The 22,089-nt window shown below is 44.2% G+C and overlaps 1 protein-coding gene across 1 annotated transcript in view; it reads left to right on the forward strand.

Annotated features, from left to right (window-relative positions):
• Nucleotides 1–40: 40 nt before the first annotated feature.
• Nucleotides 41–22,089, forward strand: part of LOC147105220 (protein FAM107B-like) — a 92,195-nt gene continuing 70,146 nt past the window's right edge. The window contains exons 1-2 of the mRNA XM_086011361.1: nucleotides 41–4,512; nucleotides 16,811–16,847. Coding sequence (XP_085867487.1) covers nucleotides 4,489–4,512; nucleotides 16,811–16,847 — 61 coding nt within the window. The 5' untranslated portion in view covers nucleotides 41–4,488. The remainder of the gene's footprint in view (nucleotides 4,513–16,810; nucleotides 16,848–22,089) is intronic.

A 22,089-nucleotide genomic window follows, 5' to 3' on the forward strand; every position in this document is an offset into this window, starting at 1 on the left:
CATCCCAGTCGATGCTCGCTTGCTCATGCCTTCCGCGCAATCCATTCAGTCACTTGTCAGGTCTGCCACTCTCAGCCTCCCATTGCAGGCCTGCTAGGGGCAACTACGTTTTGATTTTTACAATGGGAGCTTTCTCATTCTTAAATTGTGACAAATACAAAAGCAAAATACTGCGGATGCTGGAAATCTGAAATAGAAACAGAAAATGCTGGAAACACTCAGCAGCATCTGTGGAGAGAGAAACAGTTAATGTTTCAGGTCGATGACCTTTCGTCACAACTATGGCAATGATGACAAATGTAAGGTACACAATACAGTAGAGAACCAAGCTGAACATAGAAGGTACAGAGGCAATCTAAAAAAAGGTGCAAGAGGGGCAAAGAGTATGAGAATAGATTAGTGGCTAACATAAAACAGAACCCAAAAGTCTTTTATAAATACTAAAATTATGTTATAAATACTAAAAGGGTAGTCAAAAGAAGGGTGGGGGCTGATTAGAGACCAAAAAAGAGCTCTTGTGGAGGCAGAGGGCATGGAATGAGTACTTTGCATCTGACTCTACTAGAGAAGGTCTGTCACTCTTAGTCACCAATGCAGGCCTGTTAGGATTTTACAATGGGATCTTTCTGAAAAATCTCCCGGGTCTCACGCTGTTAAGGTCAGTGGTTTACCACCTGCTTCCAGCTACAAGGCAATGAGAAATTGATTAGTAATAATAAGACTAGTGGAATATTCACCTGTTAATGTCATCATCAATGATGTACATTATCCTTTGAGCACCTCACTCTCTTCCATCTCCCACCTGTCATTCAAAATTGTTTCCTGCCATCCCAAGTCTCATGCCAACTGCCTCACTTGACATCTCCCTGCTTTCTTCCATTAGCCTCTGCACCAAGCGACTCCTTATGCTTGCTGATTTCAATCTGCACTTCAACTCCTCCTACTCCCTCTCCTCTAACTTCACCTGTCCTAGCTCAGTCTCACCCTTCATATAAACTCTGCCATCTATACCCATGGTCAGTCACCCTCTGGACTTTGCCAGCATTCGTGGCCGCTCTGCACTTAAGGTCACGAAACGTTGATAGGGACATCTCTGACCACGTGTCTCTGATACCACATATATTCCCCTATATATCCACAATCCCATAAACCTCAACATTCATCCAATTAAAAAAAAAAACTCTCTCGCCCTCGCCTCTGAGCCTTCAACTTTCACGACACCTCTGTTGTTGTTGACCTACTAAACCACAATTTCACCTCCACCTCCTTCAGTGGTGTGGCTTCACTTTTCACCCCCAAAACTGGTCACAAGAGGTTTGGCACCTGTATTTGCAACTCACATCTGCTGCCTGCGAGGCCGCACCAGCAACATGGTGCTTCACAAACTTGGGCCTTTACATTGAATCTACAGTACAGAAGCAGGTTATTTGGCCCAACTGGTCTATGGTGCACGAGCCTCCTCCCACTCTTAATTACCTGTTCTCACCCTGCCCCTCATCTCAATCTATTCCCTTCTCCCTCATGTATACTTCAAGCCTCACCTTAAAAGCAGCAACACTATCTGCTTCGACCACTCCATGTGGCAGCGAGCTGCACATTCTCACCAGACTTTGTGCAAATGTGCCTGTACAAATGGTATACAACTCCTTTATTATATGTGTGATACCTGCAGTACTGTCAGCTTTTATGCTGTGCGTACTTTGGATAAGAAAACTGGAGCTTTCACTCCAGTAATAATATGCCTACATAACAACAGTGACAGTTTGTGTTATTCCATGGATCAGTTGCCAGAAAGCTGATGTGACAAAGTGTCTGTTTTAATTCATAAAATATATATGACTTATAAGTAAACCCAATATCCAAAAAGGACTGAGACATGAATCAGAGAATTGCAGTCCAATCGGTCATCAGCAGTGGGGAAAATGCTCAGAAGCATTTTTCAGGATGGAGTCAGTGTTCATGTATAGAACACTGGACACTGACTCTTGCTTGAGTACAGTTACATGGCTACTGACAGCCCTCTGGTGCCTTGCCCAAGTAGCCATTCTTTAGATGAAAGCCCAAACAGTAAGTGTTGATAGTCTATGCCAGCCTAGCCTCACCTGATAGCCGCACACCCACATATTCCAGTAGGGATCACTTGATAGCAATCAGGAGCAATAACTTTGGCTGATTATTCCCATCTCAAGGCCAGGGATGCTAAGGTCAGCTGCCCTGGCTGAGATCAACTTACTTATCACAGACTGGTGATCCAACCGGAGACCCTCTGCTCAGTTTGGCTTAATGCAACACATTTCACCACTGCACCTTCAGGGGAGATAGTCATAATAACTTTAAATACTTTAAATTTGGTGCTTGAACAACTATATATATATTTGAAAAAAAAATCACTAATAGAATTTCAAAAATGATTGTCAAACAGCTTAGAAAGAGAAATAAGACACAAAATGCTACCGTGGAAATGGAATCTGTACTATCCTTAAAGAAGGCAAGACATTCACAGAAACCTATGCAGATGGAAAACGTTACTATACAAAAGTGGTTGGCAATGTAAACTGAAGTCAGTGCCATGAAGGCAGTATTTTATTCAGACTGAAAGATTGGTTTACACTATGTCAGTGAAATATTTCAATTCATGCTTTAACAGGAAAATTGTAATGTGAGGAAACTTGCTCTTGAATATATTGAAGACACAATCAACCTCTTGCAGGAATAATCCTCTTTACAAGATCACAAGAGGAAGGCCATTCACCCCATCTTAGTGCATCCATTCAGCAAAGCCCTGCAGTCCCTCCCTCTCCACCATTGTGGCATCCAATCGTTTCTCAAATCATTACAGGGTTTTTGGTCTGCACTACTTTACCTGGAAGTCCATTTCAGGTGTTGGTTACTCTTTGTGTGAAAACAAACTTGACATAAGTCCTACATTTGCATTTTACTAGTTTGATCCGGTGTCCCATTGTCCTAATATAGTTTAGTTTGAAATAAACTTTCTGGATCTATCTTTTCCATACTGTTTACTATCATATACTTCTTTAAGATCACCTTAGTCACCTTTTTTCAGACAGAATATTAGATAGCATTAAATGGCATAACACTTTTATTGTTATACACCTGATGATTCTCTCACTCACCTTGGGGGATCTGCTACTGTTATTTGAAAAATAATGATTATATATAGAAATACATAGAAGGTTCAACACAGAAACAAGCAATTTGGCCCAACCAGTCTGTGTCGGCTTTTACCCTCCAAGCAAACAAATCATTCTAATCATATTTACTCACCCTGTTCTCATATCCCTTCAATCCCTTTAGCTCCTTTTCCTCCATCCACCTATTCAATCTAATCTTGAATGTTGACATAGGTTCTACCTCGACCAATAACTCTCAAAGTGAATTCTATTGTCTCTCTGTGTAAAGAAGCTTCTACTGCCCTCTGTTCTAAATCTCTTACATTTAATCTTGTATCAATCGTTCCTCATTCTTGAGACCTTAACGACCAGAAACAGTCTTCTGTTATCTACCCTGTCCCATCCTTCATAATTTTAAGCACTTATATTATATCGCCCTATAATCTGCTAACAAAAAAAATACCATTTTTCAAGTCTTTCTTCATATTTGTGTTTGATTGTGCAGTCAATGGTTTGATTTATGTTCTGAATACATTGTTAATTAATCAAACTTTGACCTTTTTGTTAAATGAGGTTCATTGATTTAAGTTTTATTCACAGAAAGTGTGCTACAAATAACGTTACTGGTGTTTTATATCCTGACATCAACTTCCATTTTTTCATTTATGGCATTAATCTTCTTTTAAAAGAAACACCAGTTCTGAAGTAAGTGAAAATGAGATGAATGTTAAAAAGAACCAGTTGTGTGGTTTCCTTGTGATGTTGTATTATTGAGTGTTCAATGACTGAGTATTTGTACAGAATTTATCCATAGCCACTACAAGCTAGGGGGCTGACCTGTGAGAGTTTTGCAGTTGATCGCTTCAGTGCACCATGGTGATGTCTTGTACTGTCATGAACAATTAACATAATTCCAGTGTGTTTGTGCATCCACTGCCTGGAACAGATCTACTATGGAATGATGTAGACGAGCTGATGCGATTACAGTCATTACACAGCTATTACACAGCTGTCTATCAATAAATGTTGATCAGACGAAGGGACCTTCTAATGGGAAACCTGATCCATATCACTGAAAGACTACAACTTCAATGTAAACGCTCCATCTAACAGCTCACTTTACATTGCATGAAGAAATTGCTTTTATTATCGATTGCTGGCGATTCTAGGACTACTTTCAGATAACACTTGTTGCTCAAATTTTTGCCATATGAGTCACAGCCTTTTACCAGATTATGGATGGTTAACTACTGGATAAACATGTTGGAAACTGAAAAATAAACCTTTCTGTACAAGATTCTGTGTAAAAAGAGAAGCAAAAATACAGGTTTTAAACTCAACCTGTTCACCCTAAGCTATGGGAGGATCGCAAGGCAAAAAGGTAAGTTATGCGTGTGGAGGTTGTCATGAGCAAATACCCTTTCTGATATACAATGATTAATTTGACTTTTATAGTATTATCCTTGGGACTAATGCTACAATTTTATTGTCCCGGTTTTCTCTCATTTGTCGCCTACATTACTTTATTGTGGTGCTTTGACCTGCACCAATCCAGTAACTGAAAATGAACAGTTCATTAGCTATCTTGTTAAAGCTTGAGAGAATATAGGTAATTTTACTATACAAAAGGTATCCTATAAATAAATACTTAAAAATATGGCCACCTTTTTGTATCTGCTGCCGTTATATTTTTATTCAGAAGTACTATTTTCTATACTCTGCTTCAACGGAGCCAGCTCACTACAAAATCAAACAAGCTCTCCATTTGAAACCTTACAGCGACGTGTATGTTAAATCAACTGCAAAATGTAGACAGTTTTGTACAAAGCAGGGATCACGGAGATCTAAATGTGCAGAGAGTTACCAATGCCACATACACTGTTGAAATGGGTGCTCTAACCTCTAAAGGCAGAATATATTCCTAACATGTATCAATGCAATAAAATTGTGACGTTTTCACAGAATCACAGAAACCCCACAGTGCAGATAGAGGCCATTTCGGCCCATCGAGCCTGCACCGACACATATCCCACCCGATCCCCGTAACCCCTACACCAACACATATCCCACCCTATCCCCGTAACCCCACGTATTTAATCCCCCTAACACTAAGGGTCAATTTATCATAGCCAATCAACCTAACCCGCACATCTTTGGACTATGGGAGGAAACCCACGCAAACACGGGGAGAATGTGCAAACTCCACACAGACAGTCGCCCGAGGCCGGATTCAAACCCGGGTCCCTGGCGCTGTGAGGCAACAGTGCTAACCACTATGCCACCGTGCTGCCCTTATCTTAACATATAGTTTGGGGAAAATTTGTGTCATACTTTAAAGATTTATCAGCATTTTTATAATCAAATCATTTTAGAAGTATATTTACAAACAACAGTTAAAGACAATATTAACCCCTTTGTTGGCCCAATGATAACAACAACTTGTCTTTAATGTAAAAAAATGTGCCAAGGCACTTCATAGATGGCAGATGGGAAACAGACATTGAGACATGGGGTGATTAGGTGGGGGTGACTGAAAGCCTGCAGAAAGAGGTGGGTTTTGAGCCGCCTTTTAAAGACCCTGGAAGCCCACTCTGTTAAACCATGAACTGTGTCCTTTCACAAAAGCAAAATACTGCAGATGCTGGAAATAAAGACAGAAAATACTGGAACTACTCAGCAGGTTAGGCAGCATCTGTAGAGAGAGAAACAGAGTTAACGTTTCTGATCGATGATGGAATGTTAACTCTGTTTCTCTCCACAGTGTCCTTTCACTTGTGGAACTTTAGAGTGAATCAAACTCAGAGATTTGGCATGAAAGTCTCCTCTCTTTTGGTTGCTTTTAAATGAAACAAGTTTTGACAGCTTCAACCTTGTTCTCAGCAGACACGAGTCCTTGGAACAATGCTGTCTATAATTCCGCACAATCTGCTTTTGACCAGTCTTACTTGGACAAGGTGTAAAGACAAATAATGTGGGATAATGATGAGGTTGGAATGAAAAGCACTGGGCACCCTTTCCCCTTATGGGACATTTCTACTCTGTTCATGATTACAGATCTTATACATAACAGAAAAACAATATTTGTTTTCTACAATGCAGTTGCAGAATTTCTGCCATTTAACGTGTTGTCGCCTCCCAAATTTGTGCCCATCTTTCCCGCAATTCCATGTTTGAATCCCTCCAATCAGGTTTCCGCCCTTGCCACAGTACTGAAACGGCTCTCATCAAAGTCACAAATGACATCCTTTGTGACTGTGACAAAGGTAAACTATCCCTCTTCGTCCTTCTTGACTTGTCTGCAGTCTGTGACATGGTTGACCACTCCATCCTTTTCCAATGCTTCCCCACCGTCGTCTAGCTGGGTGGGACTGCACTCACCTGGTTCTATTATCTATCTAATCGTAGTCAGAGAATCACCTGCAACGGCTTCTCTTCCTGCTCCCGCATCATTACCTCTGGTGACCCCCAAGGATCTATCCTTGGCCCCCTCCTATTTCTCATCTACATGTTGCCCCTTGGCGATATCATCCGAAAACACAGCTTCAGTTTCCACATGTACGCTGATCACACCCAGCTCTACCTCAACACCACTTCTCTCGACTGCCCCCCCCCCCCCCCGGTCTCTAAATTGTCAGATTGCTTGTCCGACGTCCAGTTCTGGATGAGCAGAAATTTTCTCCAGTTAAATATTGGGAAGACCGAAGCCATTGTTTTCAGTTCCCGCCACAAACTCCGTTCCCTAGTCACTAACTCCATCCCTCTCCCTAACATCTGTCTGAGGCTGAACCACACTGTTCGCAGCCTTGGTGTCATATTTGACCCTGAAATGAGCTTCCTACCACATATCCACAGCATAACTAAGACTGCCTATTTCCACCTCCGTAACATCACCCGTCTCCACCCTTGCCTCAGCTCATCCGCTGCTGAAACCCTCATCTATGCCTTTGATACCTCTAGACTTGACTATTCCAACGCACTCTTGGCTGGCCTCCCACATTGTACCCTACATAAACTTGAGGTGATCCAAAACTCGGCTGCCCATGTCCTAACTCGCACCAAGTCCCGTTCGCCCATCACCCCTGTGCTCGCTGACCTACATTGGCTCCTGGTTAAGCAACGCCTCGATTTCAAAATGCTCATCCTTGTTTTCAAATCCCTCCATGGTCTCACCCCTCCCTAACTCTGTAATCTCCTCCAGCTCCACTGTGTCAATTTGTTTTGTCTTTTAACACTCCTGTGAAGCGCCTTGGGTAGTTTTGCTACGTTAAAGGCACTATATAAATACAAGCTGTTGTTGTAATAAAATGTGGACAATTATATTTCATGGATCTGTAAAGGCTTTGTGAATAGCAGTCAGTGTTAAGTAAACTGAAGAGGAAATTCTGCACTGGACAATTTCAAATACCGACCGCGAATTCAGGGCCAGTGTCTTTCTTTACCATAATGAGGATTTCAGATTTCCAGCATCTGCACTATTTTGCTGCTTGTAAGTCTATGGTTGTGTCAGTAAGAGAGGGATTTCACAGTCTCCAGTTCCCTTTAATTAGTTCTAAATTTTGCAGGAACAACTACAGGTATTATCAACAGTAAGTGAATTTAAAAAATCACCTTAGTGAGTGTATTATAAATGAAATGTTAACCAGTGTATAAACTGTTGATCTTATTCCAGCCTTGGAGCCTGAATGCAATGGCAAATCCCATCTCTGATCACTCCTCATCAATATTTTCCTTTTTAAATAATTTGTACTTTTAGACTATCCAGGACAAATGCAGAAAACACAGCACAAGATTCACTATATAAACACTAACATAACATAAAAGGAAGAATTGTAGCTACAAAATGGTTATAAATACAGTAATACACTGGCCTAATTCTGGAAGTGGTTTTACTGTATATTCCAATTACATTGATTCGGGGAGAAATCTGCTTTAAGATGATCACATTAATCTCAAGAAACAGCTGCTGTTTTTCTTAACTAAAGTTCAACCTAACAGAAATCCATCCAGTTAATTAGTTCACGTTTTAAAGGCTGACAGGTCCATAGTTAAAGTAATCTATTTAGAAATCTCTAAAGGTATCATCCTGGCATACATGGATTATAGTTGGGGGATAAGTCTGCGACCATTGCAGGCTGTTGCTTGTACTGCCACTTTTGAGTAAATACAAAGAGGTTTCTAAAGCAGAAATATAACTTGAGGAAATGCAAGAGCGATTCTAGGAGATAGTCTCACACCACTTAGACTTTAGATGTAAAACAAGTCCACTCCAGAATGAAGCCATGTTTAAAAGGTGCTCAGATGGCATAGTCTGGAAACATTTTAAAATTTATGCTGCAAATTTTCTTGGGGAACTTCCCATTGGTAGCCATACATAGAAATATAGGAATTGCTAGACGAAAAAAGAACAAGTCTATCTAGTTCACCTTGTACCATCCTGGTAGTCGCATGATACAATGATAATAGAGTTGTTGACTAATCACAGCAATCAATCTCTATCAACTAGTCTACAACAGACCCAGACATGAGGTGAAGAAAACCCACAGTGGTGGAAGCTTTGGGAACCATAGGCTCAAAGTCACCTGTTCCTCCCAAACATGCTACCCTTACCATATGTCATGTCTCAAATTACTCATACTGTATCCCAAAATATTATTTTCTGAAACAAATCCATCTAAATTGCATTTGAATGTATCAACATTGTCTGCTTCCACCATCTCCCTTGGGTGCCTGCTCCATAGATTTACCACTCACTCACTGAAATAATGTCCCCGATATATAGGGGGAGGGAGTGGGGACAACCTTTAGCTTTTAGGAAATATGGGGAATGCCAAATTTAACGGCAGGACCTCATTTGAATTTTTTTTCTCCTTGTCCCACATAGCAGCTGGCCAGATTGAGAAGCTGGCCGTCTGTCAGGCGGGAAGGCCGGTGGTAGAAGGCCGCAGCCGGGGACTGGAGAGACGGGAGGGAGTGAGAGATCGCGGGGGTGCTGAAGTTCGGGTCGTGGGGGGCTTAAGTTTGGAATGCGAGGAGCTGAAGATCGGATCGTGGGAGCTCGGCCAATTGTAGGGAGGGAGGCAGAAAGCGGCAGATAAGCTTAGGGGGGCCGGGGGGTGGGAGAAGCACTCCTACTCCTCCTGGCCTCCCTTCAGCTGCTGGGTATCCCGAGCCCTGGGAAACCCGGCCCACAGCCGTTAAACCCACACGCTGCTAAAACCTGAGGGATGTCTGTCCCACCTCTCGAGAGCAGGTTACTCACCCAAGCCCCAACCCGCCCCGGTTAAACAGGAAGTAGGTGTGTTCACTTAGGGTTGGGTTTCTCATTTTGAAGAATTTAACCACTACTCTCCCGCCCGACCTAGGTGGTTAAAATTCCCCCCAATGTTTGTGCAAATTAGTTTTACCTTTTAAGCGTAGGCTGTGTCCTCTGGTTCTACTGCAAGGTGAAACAGCTTTAGAATTATAAGTTCTAAAAACAACAATCTCTTTTCTAGTGAGAATATGCACAATTTGCAACGTCTGTACTCTAACTGATCCCAAGCTGAGTCTACGACTCAATAATCCTCTACATCACAAAGATTGCCTACTTCCATCCCTGTCTCATTGGCTGCCTCGGACCCGAACTCAGCCCATCTGCTGCTGAAACCCTTATGCCTTTGTCACCTCCAGACCTGATTACTCCAGAGGTCTTCTGGCTGGCTCCATAAGCTTCAAACCATTTACCCCAAATAAAATCATGTTTTAATTAAGTAACAGTCTACCCCTGTTAATTTTAATTTGTTTTGGCATTAAAAAACGTAATTATCCAATAACTAGAAATAAGCAACATAAATAACAAAGCAACAGGAATTTAGCCCTAAAAAGAGTTATCAGATAATTTGAATTAAGCAACTTTGAATTAAGAGGAGCAGATTGTATATGATTTTCTTTTTATTTTAAGTAAAATGAGAAAAATGCGCTGTACTATAAAGTATAAAAGGCAGCAAAAGAAATTGCAGGGATATGGGGAAACAGCAGGGGGCTGGGACTAACTTCGAAAGAGGTGCAGACTCGATGGGCCCCTTCAGTGCTGTACTATTCTATGATTCTATGAAAAGAGACTACAGCTTGGACATTATCTGATGCAATATTATCATGCGAGCACTAAACATGTTCATACCAAGTTCTTCTATCTGCTACTTTAAAATAATTGACTTAATCCTCTGTTTAAGCAGTGGACAGCTATCTTTGATATAAATGTGGTAAGTCTTCATATGATAATATTGCACAGTGTCATTTCCAGACTGATTTGTAACTTTTTCACCTCCCCACAGCCACTAACTTCAATCAAAACATGCACCTTTCTTTTTTTAACCTTAGTTTTTACCTGGATTGTGTTATTGAAATAGTGAAATTTCAGAAACATTGTAAAGGAAGAGCCCCACATCTTCTATAAAACTAGTGGAGAATATGGTTTCTTTGTTACCTGTCTCTTGTCTTCATGTTGTTGTTTGTTTCTGCCTCATCTTTCTTATCTATTTTATTTTTATTTCTCTAACTCTTTTTGCTTTTCTTTCTTTAAGTCTCCTGTTTCTCCCTCTGACTTTTTCTTCTTTCCTTTTGGGTGGGAGGCAATCAGTGGCAGGGTAAGGCAGTGCCGACCACATTTTCTGGTAGATGTTGGCCCGTATTTTCCGATTGGGGGCTTCCCGCATGCGGAGGCCTCTGATCTGGAAAAAATCTACGCACTTACCTGAGGGCTCCCGAGGTGTGTATAGTTCCGATGCTGGGCCTCTCCAAACTCCAAGTGCGCAGGGCCCACGTATCCCAGGGGCGCAGGCAGTTCGCAAGCGTCCCTGGGATCACGTGGGCCATGGGGAGCCAATCACAGAAGCAAATCTCCCTTCATACACTTGACAGATAGACCTGTCAAATATATGAATGGAGATCACCCCAAAAACACTGTAAAATATTTTTAAAAATTTTTTTTAATCACATTTTTAAAATGAGTTAAATAAATTAAATATTTTAAACAAAAATTTAACGTTTTGAAAAAAATAATTAAAGTTTTTTACGGGGCTAAAAATAAACTTACCTTTTTAAAAGTATTTTAAAATGATAAATGAGTGAAAAAAATGTTTTTCAATTCTTATCTTGGTAAAATTGGCCTTACACCTGCTTTTACCAGGCGTAAGAATTCTAAGGATTTTCTACGGGCGGAGGGTCTCCAGAAAGCGGAACTATCCGCCCACAGAGGCCCTTCTCCAGGGCAGCCGGAGGATCTGTCAGGAGCATTCTTGACAGATTGGAATGCCGGTTTTCAGCACATGCGCTGTGCATCACTGAAACCGGCATTTCCGATGTCCCTACGGGTGTGTACACATCTCGTACACACCCGTAGGGATATGAATATCCGGCCCGTTGTATATTTATAAATATATAAAACTGAAAATGCAAGTTTTTTCTCCCAGGGCAGGATCTCGCTTGGCTGAAGCACAGATTGGAGAACTGGGCAGGAGAGCAGCTCACCTGATTGATGGCACCATTAAAATCAATGACCGGAATGTTGGAGTATCACAAATTAGTCACAGTGATTTCAGTGCTCAGTTCTCCAATGTGCACTCTCATCGAGCGAGACACCATGCCGGGAGTGAAGTGTTACAATTTTGGGGCTATAACATACATTCAGGAGTGTTAAGGGGTTAAATTATTTAGCTTTGGATTTATCTTTTGCCAATACCTGTCATTATGGATTCCAACAGACAGAATTCTGTGCCATTGAAGCAGTTAGGCGAATACTCATCCTGAAGCATTAACGATTCTAATGTATTAGATAGGATTACTTCGGCTGGAATTTTGCAGGGAGTCAGCGGGCGCAATTGGTGGCGGGTCAGGTGGGAAAGTGTTTTTTGTTTCACACCGGGTTGGGACCCCGCTGTGAACCCGCCACCACGTACCTTTCCCAATGTCGGGTCTGTCAGCGCTGAGCAGACCCGACTCGCGGAGGTGGCGGACCCAATTCAGGTAATTAGTGGCTTGTTTAGAGCCACTAAAGAATGATTTTCAGCTTACTTTTTGCATTTGACAGCTCGCCCACGGGGCCCATGCTGGTCGTGGACCACGTCTGGCAAACTGAGGCAGGAGTTCAGTGGCCATTGAATCAATCAGCTGTTGAGTTGACAACTTCAAATGTAAAGTAAAAGCTCCCACCTTACAGAGATATCTTCCCTCAGCCACAAGCTCTTCCTCACTGCATCTCCCCAACAGATTCACCATGCTGCAGGTCTCCACACAAGTCTCCATCCAGTCTGACCACATTACCTCTCTCACCATTTGCTTCTGTCATCTCTACTTCACCTGCCATCTATTCCATCAGCATGGGTGCCCTTTATACACTCTCAGCTTGGTCCTCAGAATCCCACCACGATCAGCCCCAACACCAGCAGCACCAGGCACACCAGCAGCACCAACAACAACAACACTAACCTTCTCCGCAATCACCTGATGCTGCACAGGACAGAGGGCATCAGCACTCGAGCACATTGCTGCCCGGGAGGCCAGGGATGGCCTCACCATGGCCAGATTTACTTCACTTGACGCTGTACACTCTGGCTGCCACATGATGCACCAGGTTGGCACCACCCCACACCAACACCATAAAAAGCATCCCTACAATGCCCAAGCCATTCCTTTCACACTCATCACCATTGCGGGGGATACCGTTATGTCTCACCATTCACTGCAACTCACTAAGCCACTTCCAAAGGTGCACACAAATCTGTCCAAGAATGCAAAGTGTTGAAAATAAAGGTTTCAATGTTTGACACCACATTATCAGAAACTTTATGTGAACTTTACATGACCCTTGTGTGTTGTTAGTTGGTACGATTGCACTAGGATGAGGGTGAGTGTGAGGGGTGGCTAATGAGATGGGGATGTGATAATATAGATAGAGAGGGATGGGTGGAGGTGCAAGGTAAGTTGGTGTGAGTAAGGATGTGCAGGAGTAGGGTAGGGAAGGCAGAGTGATGGGGATGTGATGAGTGGCACAGCAGGATGAGGTTGAGTGTGGCTTTGTACTAACGTTTCGTGATCTACTGAGATCATTCAAACGTTTGCAGCACTGCACCCAGGTCCTCCTGACCACATCCCTGCTTGTGCCCTCCTCTGCAATGTGCAACCAGGCTGTGTTGATCTAGGGAGGTCACTTCCGCCCATGTGAAGGGAAGAGAACCTCCCTGGGTGCTGTGACTCCCTCCATAAGCATATGGAAGGAGTCATGGGAGAGCCTGCATGCAGCCCTGTGCCTTTGTGCAGTCATTGTCAGTGTTTGTAGCACCTCAATGCTGTGGAACTCTGACAGCACAAATGTCAAAATTAATTTGTACACGGTCCCTTTAAGGAAACCGGCTGATGACGTATCATGAAATCACGTCACCAGACCCGCTTCCTCTTATTGGCCGGGAAACGTGCTGGGCGGGCTTAACAAGCCCCATCAAGGGAAATTCATTTTACAGAGCGGGATGGAGCCAGCAGCGGGGTTGGGACGCCGAGGTCAGCAAAATCACGGCCATAATATTTACAGCACAGAAACAGGCCATTCGGCCCATCAGGTCCATGCTGGTGTTTATGCTCCACATGTAGCCTCCTCCCACCCTTCTTCATCTAATCCCATCAACATAGCCTTCTATTCCTTTCTCCCTCATATGTTTATCTAATTTCTCCTTAAATACACCTATGCTCGTCGCCTCAACTACTCCTTGTGCTAACGAGTTCCACATTCTAACCACTCACTGGATAAAGAAGTCTCTCCAGAATTCCCTATTGGATATATTGGTGACTATCTTATATTTATGACCCCGAGTTCTGGTCTCCCCCGCAAGTGGAAATGTCTACCCTGTCAAACCCTTTCATATTCTTAAAGACTGCTATCAGGTCACCCTTCAGTCTTCTCTTTTCTAACGAGCCTCAGCCTGTTCAGCCTTTTCTGATGGGTCTAACCTCTCAGTTCTGGTATCATCCTAATAAATCTTTTTTGCACCTTCTCCAGTGCCTCTATATCCTTTTTGTAATATGGAGACCAGAACTGTTCACAGTACTCCAAGGGTGGTCTGAGCAAGTTTCTATATACGTTTAACATAACCTCTCTGCTTTTCAATTGTATCCCTCTAGAAATGAACCCCAGTGCTTTGTTTGTTTTTTTATGGCCTGATTAACCTGAGTCGTTACTTTTAGTGATTTGTGTATCTATACCCTCCAGATCCTTTTGCTCCTCTGCTCCATTTAGACACTTATTTTCCAAGGAGTATGAGGCCTCCTTATTCTTCCTACCAAAATGTACCACCTCACACTTATCTATATTGAAGTTCATTTGCCAATTACTCGCCCATTCCGCAAGTTTATTAATATCTTCCTGTATTTTGTCGCAGTCCTCCTCTGTATTAACTACACCCCCCAATTTGGTGTCATCTGCAAACTTTGAAATTGTACTTTCGATTCCCGAGTCCAAATCGTTTATGTAAATAGTGAAAACAGTGGTCCCAGCACCGATATTTGTGGAACACCACTTCACACCTTTTGCCAGTCTACCTTTAACCCCTACTGTTTTCTGTTTTGTAGCCAGCTTGCCATCCATTCTGCTACTTGTCTCCTGACGCAATATGTTCGGACCCGAGTCATGAATTTACTATGACTTATCGAATATATAACATCTACTGCATTACCCTCATCTACCCTTTCTGTTACTTTTTCAAAGAATTCAGTAAGACCTTCTCTTTTGAAAACCGTGCCGACTATTCTTTATTATGTTTTTGGTTTCTAGATGTTTTTCTATTACATCTTTGAGTAAGGAATTCATTATCCTTCCTACCACTGACATTAAGCTAATTGGTCTATAGTTCCCTGGACTTGTTCTATCTCCCTATTTAAATATATACTAATCACATTAGCTCTGGCATTAATTTGTTGAGTGATAATCAACAGTTGATTATCAGGAAAACTTAAACAGCTTCTATATCTATATCTTGTGTATGTGCACACTTTCTGTCCAACTTCTGTTGTCACAATTTTTTGGTCATGTTTGTATGTCAGCACTTAATTTACAAACTGCCTAATTTGAAATGTAGTTTCCGGTGATGATGTAGATGCAGGCTCTGGCCAGTAGGTGGTGCTACAGAGCGGATGTCTTCCAATTCTGTCACTAGTATATTAAAATAGTTCTACAGTATTCATCAGCTGACTGTAGGCAATTTACTAGTTATAACATATATTGTTTAAAAGTTATTTTGCATTATTAAACTGGCAAAAGCAGAAATTTCACGGGGTGTTAGTGGGGGGGGGGCGAGACTTGTATCTATTTTGAGTATCACCTGAGAATAAATTGATGACAGTCCACTCCACACAATCCATCAGTTCTTTGCAGATGTAGTTTAGTGTCTGAAGCATATCCAGATCTTTATGGATACTGTTTTCTGCTTCAAAAATCAAGGTAAGAAATAGTTCCGGAGACAGGTGGCATAGCATGTGAGTGGCTCCTAAATCTGACCGCCAGAGAGCAATTTGCAATAATTGTACAGGAGAAAAATGTAATTACATTTCCCCTCATTTGTGCATTGCTGAAGAAGGCAGAATAGCTGGTTATGTAGAAGATTATCCTGTTGGACAAGTCTTTGCTAATTTGGTTGGAGATGTTACTCACATTTTTCTTGCAACCCAAATGGTGTCCTCGAATGGAAGCTCTTGAAACATCTTGCCTTTGCTTTTTGACACTATTATTGAACCAACAGCCGACGATGTTGTGGCATCATCAGAATGTACAATTTAAGCGAATGTGGAGCTGCAGGGCTGTCAAGGCAATGTTTTCACAGTTGTGGCGTAATTTTGTACAACTTGTGGTTGAGTTAGACACAGTGGGATCGAGTTTCCGCTTTGGGCGCAATTGGCAAACTAGGTGCAATTTGCACTTGAAATTGCGTTGGTTTTCTGAAGTGAAGTTATGGTTCAGGTTTCCACCCAAACTCATTTACCTAATCACAAACGTTAAATCTTCCATGAACTAGCCCAACGCAATAGAACGTAATTGTTTATGATTTTACCCTTGCATTAAAAAATATTCCTTGATATTTTAAGAGTGGTAACCTGCTGCAGTTGTATTAATATGAAAATGAGTTTATTACAAAAATTTGCATGTTTAATAAGAGAGTGGAGTCCATCACCTGTGAGTAACCCAATTTTAAATCACTGAAAATGACTGAAAAACACGATCCTAAACCATTTAATAGTTTCATTGGTCTACACTAATCAGTTTCTTAGTAAATTAAGTATTTTTTAATATTTAAAAACTTTTAAAATGTGTCTATTAGTGCCTTTACGTCTAAAAAAACAAACTTAATTTGAAGAGCCGTCTCGAACAGTCGCAAACGGGCACAACCGACAGAATCTCGCCATTCCCATTATTTTGATCTGGGGTTGTGGCCAGTTTTGTGGGTAGGACTGGCTTCCAGCTCGATGCTTTGTAAACCAGTGTTAAAGATTGTGGAAACTCGATTTACGCTCGACGTAACTTGGGTTTAAAATTCCGCAATCTTTTGCACTGCTGGGGCCGATTTCAGACGGTACTGACAGAAGCTCTCGGCTAGTATTTACAAGTATTTTAATCACTCTGACGAATTGTTTCTTTTTCTGTTTGTCAACTACCACAGGCTAGGGGCAAAGGTGTGCGAGATGGGGCGAGGTCAGGTAAGTAATAGTTTATGGTTTCCAAAAGTTTGTCTTCCAAGCCAAAGTAACAATGTTTTTCACCCTTTTTTAAAAACAGCTGATTCCAGAAAAGATTAGCTCTGATTGCTACACTTCACTATGAGTAGTCTATATTTGAACTCAAATTCCAAGGGCTAAATCCTCCTCAGGAATTGAATACATCATCCTGCCACACAGGATTTTCATGAAGTTATACTGTATTCACCCTTGTTGTAAGCTGTTGTATGAAATTTAGGCAAATAAAGTTTTATGTGCACCAGACTAGTCTTGATTATTGTTGCTTTTATTATTTCCCGCTTTATAAAGAAAGACTTGCATTTATATAGTGCCTTTCACAACCTCAGGACATCCCAAAGCGCTTTACAGCCAATGAAGTACTTTTGAGGTGTAGTCACTGTTGCAACATAAGAAATATAACAGCCAATTTGTGCACAGCAAGCTCCCACAAACAGCAATGTGATAAATGACCAGATAGTTTGTTTTTTAGTGATATTGATTGATGGGTAAATATTGGCCAGGACACCGGGGATAACTCCCCTGCTCTTCCTCGAAATGGTGCCACAGGATCTTTTACATCCAGCGGAGAGTGCAGGCGGGGCCTCGGTTTAACGTCTCATCCGAAAGACGGCACCTCCAACAGTGCAGCACTCCCTCAGTATTGCACTGGAGTGTCAGCTTAGATTTTTTTATGGGATGTGGGCATCGCTGGCAAGGCCAGCATTTATTGCCCACCTCTAATTGCCCTTGAGAAGGTGATGTTGAGCCACCTTCTTGAACCACTGCAGTCTGTGAGGTGAAGGTACTCCCACAGTGCTGTTAGGGAGGGTGTTCCAGGATTTGGAGCCATGGCTGACACTTTCCGTTTTATCGCAATTTGTGAGGCTGTCTCAATCAGTTGCAATGAAGTGGGTTCCACTGTAATATGTGTCTGTTGTAGTCACAGTACAGAAACATCGTAAAAAGAGTTGCATTTATATACCGCCTTTCACGACCACCGGACATCCCAAAGCACATTACAGCCAATGAAGTACTTTTTGAAATCTAGAAATGTAGGAAACCAGTCAGCCAATTTGCGCACAGCAAGCTCCCACAAACAGCAATATGATAATGACCAGATAATCTGTTTTAGTGATATTGATTGAAGGATAAGTTTTGGCCAGGACACCAGGGATAACTCTCCTGCCTGTCTTTGAAATAGTGCCATGGGATCTTTTACATCCACCCGAGAGATCAGACGGGGCCTCGGTTTAACGTCTCACCTGAAAGACGGCACTTCTGACAATGCAACACTCCCTCAGTACTGCATTGGAGTGTCAGCCTAAATTTTTGTGCTCAAGTCCCTGGAGTGGGACTATGAACCCACAACCTTCTGATTCAGAGGCAATGGTGCTACCAACTGAGCCATGGCTGACACCAGGCATCATTCTCTGTTCTAAACGATGTGTTGTTTGTAGGTAGGCTTGTATGTGATCTCTCTTTATTTTAAGTAACAGCAGATCTTCCATGGTGCTGCTCGCTAGTAGTCTGGGGTCTGGAGCACAGCTGTGAGTTTAGCTGCCAACCTGGCTGCCTCTTTAAAGTCATGGCGCAAATGCTTTGTATGAGAATTTGTGCCGTTGTAGTTGCTTGTCAGTTTCTGAGCTGAAATTGATTGTGGATTTTAGGTGTGTGGTAAACCACTGTATTGTATATTGCCACCTCTGGGTGGCGCTGTGTATGGAGGCATGCCTCAGCTGACTCCACCCACCACTGTGTGGGTTTCGTTCAGACTTGTTCAGTCACTCACGAAGAAGCATGGTCTCTTCTTAGCTAATAAAAGCCTTATTCATCTCTTCTTTCGACTCATCATCTCTTCTTCGACTCATCACCTTTTATGAAGTAATTGATAAGCGTATCAATTTTATTAGCTAAAAGTTAAATGGCGACACCTGAGGAGCAACAACAGCAACGGATACAGCAGATATTGCTGAGAGCCCTCAGACCACCACGCCTGGACCTCGACCCTCAAGATGTGGGTGCATCAGCCAAGTTTGAACACTGGCTGAGCTGCTTTGAATCCTTCCTCGCAATCTCACAGGTTACAGAGGAGGATCACAAACTGAAAATTTTGACCGCCCAGGTGAGCCATCAAGTATATATGCTAATCCGGGACTCTAATACGTACGTGGCGGCCCTCGAGCTACTAAAAGGGCAATATACGCGCCCAGTGAACACAATTTACGCCCGACACCTCTTGGGATCCCGCAGGCAGCAACCGGGAGAATCGGTAGGGGCATTTGCACGGGCGCTACTGGCACTCTGCAGAGACTGCGATTGTAAAGCGGTAACGGCTGTGGAGCATGCGCAGGGACTCGCCTGTGATGCCTTCGTCAGGGGCCTCCAGTCAGACCACACCCGGCAGAGACTGCTAGAAAGCAAGGAACCCGACCTGAAGACGGCCATTGCCCTTGCGCTCTCGTTAGAGGAGGCCCACCGAAACCTCGAGGCATACCCCCGTAACGGCGCCGAGACATGGCAATCGAAACCGTGGGACACGGGACCGCCGCCCCCGGCACCAACCGCTGCAGCGACCCAACCGAGACAGCAGCCTCCGGTAAGAACTGCTTCGATGCCCAGTAACCAGGCCCAAAAATGCTATTTCTGTGGCCAGTTAAAACATCCCAGAGCGCACTGCCCAGCTAAGACAGCTACCTGCTCGGGCTGCGGGAAGAAAGGCCATTACGCTAACGCCTGCAAGGGGAAGCCAGCCAGCAGCGCAGCGTGCGGGCCGTGGGAGCAGCCATCTTATCCGCCATTTTGTGTACCCCCGGCCGCATGGCATCCGCCGCCATCGTATCCAACGCACTCAACCGCCATTTCGTCACCGGAACCGACCACCGTCTCGGCGGATGACTATAGTGACTCACTAAGCCACATACTGGCCTCCGTGACGCTGGATCAAGGCCACCCTCACCATCTATCCAGCTCCATGATGGATATCGCGGTAAACGGCCGCGCCACCAGTTGCCTGATCGACAGCGGGAGCACAGAGAATTTCGTCCACCCCGACACGGTACGTAGCCACTCCCTCACGATTCTGCCAACGCACCATCGCATTTCTATGGCGTCCAAGTCCCAGTCAATGGACATCAGCGGCTACTGTGTGGTGACCCTGTCAGTAGGGGGCACTGAATATCAAAAATTTAAACTGCTAGTCCTGCCCCGTCTTTGCGCTGCCGTCCTGCTAGGGTTGGATTTTCAGTGCCACCTTAAGAGTGTCACACTAGCATACGGTGGACCCCTCCCCCCACTCACAGTCTGCAACCAACAACTTTTAAATCGCCCGCTGCAAACCACCTGCAGCCTTTCCACATTAAAAGTCCCCCCCCCTCCCCTGTTCGCTAACCTCACCCGCGACTGTAAACCCATCGCTACCAAAAGCAGGCGGTACAGTGCCGGGGACAGAGCTTTTATCAGCTCTGAGGTGGAGCGGCTCTTGAAGGAGGGCATTATCGAAGGTAGCACTAGCCCCTGGCGAGCCCAGGTTGTAGTCGTTAAAACCACTGCAAAACGCCGCATGGTAATCGACTACAGCCAAACCATAAACCGGTACACCCAGCTGGACGCGTACCCCCTCCCTCGCATATCTGATATGGTCAATCAGATTGCGCAATACAAAGTATTCTCCACCATCGACCTTAAGTCAGCGTACCACCAGCTGCCCATCCGCCATGAGGACCGCCAGTATACTGCCTTCGAGGCAAACGGCCACCTCTACCACTTCCTTAGGGTCCCCTTCGGCGTCACCAACGGGGTTTCGGTCTTCCAAAGGGAGATGGACCGAATGGTTGACCAGAACGCGCTGCGGGCAACCTTCCCCTATTTGGATAACGTCACCATCTGCGGCCACGACCAGCAGGACCACGACGTTAATCTAGCAAATTTCCTCCGTACGGCCCAACGGCTGAACCTAACGTACAATAAGGAAAAATGTATGTTTCACACCAAGCGCCTGGCCATCCTTGGCTGCGTGGTGGAGAACGGAGTCATCGGGCCCGACCCCGACAGAATGCGCCCCCTAATGGAGCTACCCCTTCCCCACTGCCAAAAAGCACTGAAGAGATGCCTGGGGTTTTTCTCCTACTACGCCCAGTGGGTGCCCCTCTATGCAGACAAAGCCAGGCCCCTCATCAAAGCCACCTCCTTCCCCCTGACACCAGAGGCGTGTGCAGCCTTCACTCTTATCAAGAACGATATCGCGAAGGCCGCAATGCACGCGGTGGATGAGTCCATCCCCTTCCAAGTGGAGAGCGATGCCTCCGACTTCGCCCTAGCCGCGACCCTTAACCAGGCGGGCAGACCCGTGGCCTTTTTCTCAAGGACCCTCCAGGGCCCCGAGACGAGACACTCCTCCGTCGAAAAGGAGGCCCAGGCTATTGTAGAAGCGGTGCGTCACTGGAGGCATTACCTGGCCGGGAAATGATTTACCCTGCTCACTGACCAACGTTCAGTAGCTTTTATGTTTAATAATAAGCAGAGGGGTAAAATCAAGAACGACAAGATCTTGAGGTGGAGAATCGAACTCTCCACCTACAATTATGATATCTTGTATCGGCCAGGGAAACTCAATGAGCCCCCAGATGCCCTATCACGTGGTACATGCGCCAACGCGCAGAGTGATAGGCTGCAGTCCCTCCACAATGACCTCTGCCACCCGGGGGTCACCAGGTTTTTCCATTTTATCAAATCCCGTAACCTGCCCTACTCCATCGAGGAGGTCAGGACCATGACCAAGAGCTGCCAAATCTGCGCCGAGTGCAAACCGCACTTCTATAGGCCGGACAGAGCAAGCCTGATCAAGGCCACCCGCCCCTTCGAACGCCTGAGCGTCGATTTTAAAGGGCCCCTCCCCTCCGCTGACCGCAATGTGTACTTCCTCAACATAGTTGATGAGTACTCCCGTTTCCCCTTTGCCATCCCTTGCCCAGACATGACCAGTACCACGGTCATCAAGTGTCTGAATGACATCTTCGCTCTGTTCGGGTTCCCCAGCTATATACATAGCGACAGGGGCTCATCGTTCATGAGCGACGAACTTCGGCAGTACCTGCTAACAAGAGGTATCGCCACGAGCAGGACCACCAGTTACAACCCCCGGGGGAACGGCCAGGTGGAAAGGGAGAACGCGACGGTTTGGAAGGCAGTCCTCTTAGCACTAAAATCTAAGGGCCTTCCGACCTCC

This window comes from Somniosus microcephalus, chromosome 18, assembly GCF_052327205.1.
Source record: "Somniosus microcephalus isolate GS21.2 chromosome 18, FLI_Smic_1.0, whole genome shotgun sequence".
Taxonomy (NCBI): Eukaryota; Metazoa; Chordata; class Chondrichthyes; order Squaliformes; family Somniosidae; genus Somniosus; species Somniosus microcephalus.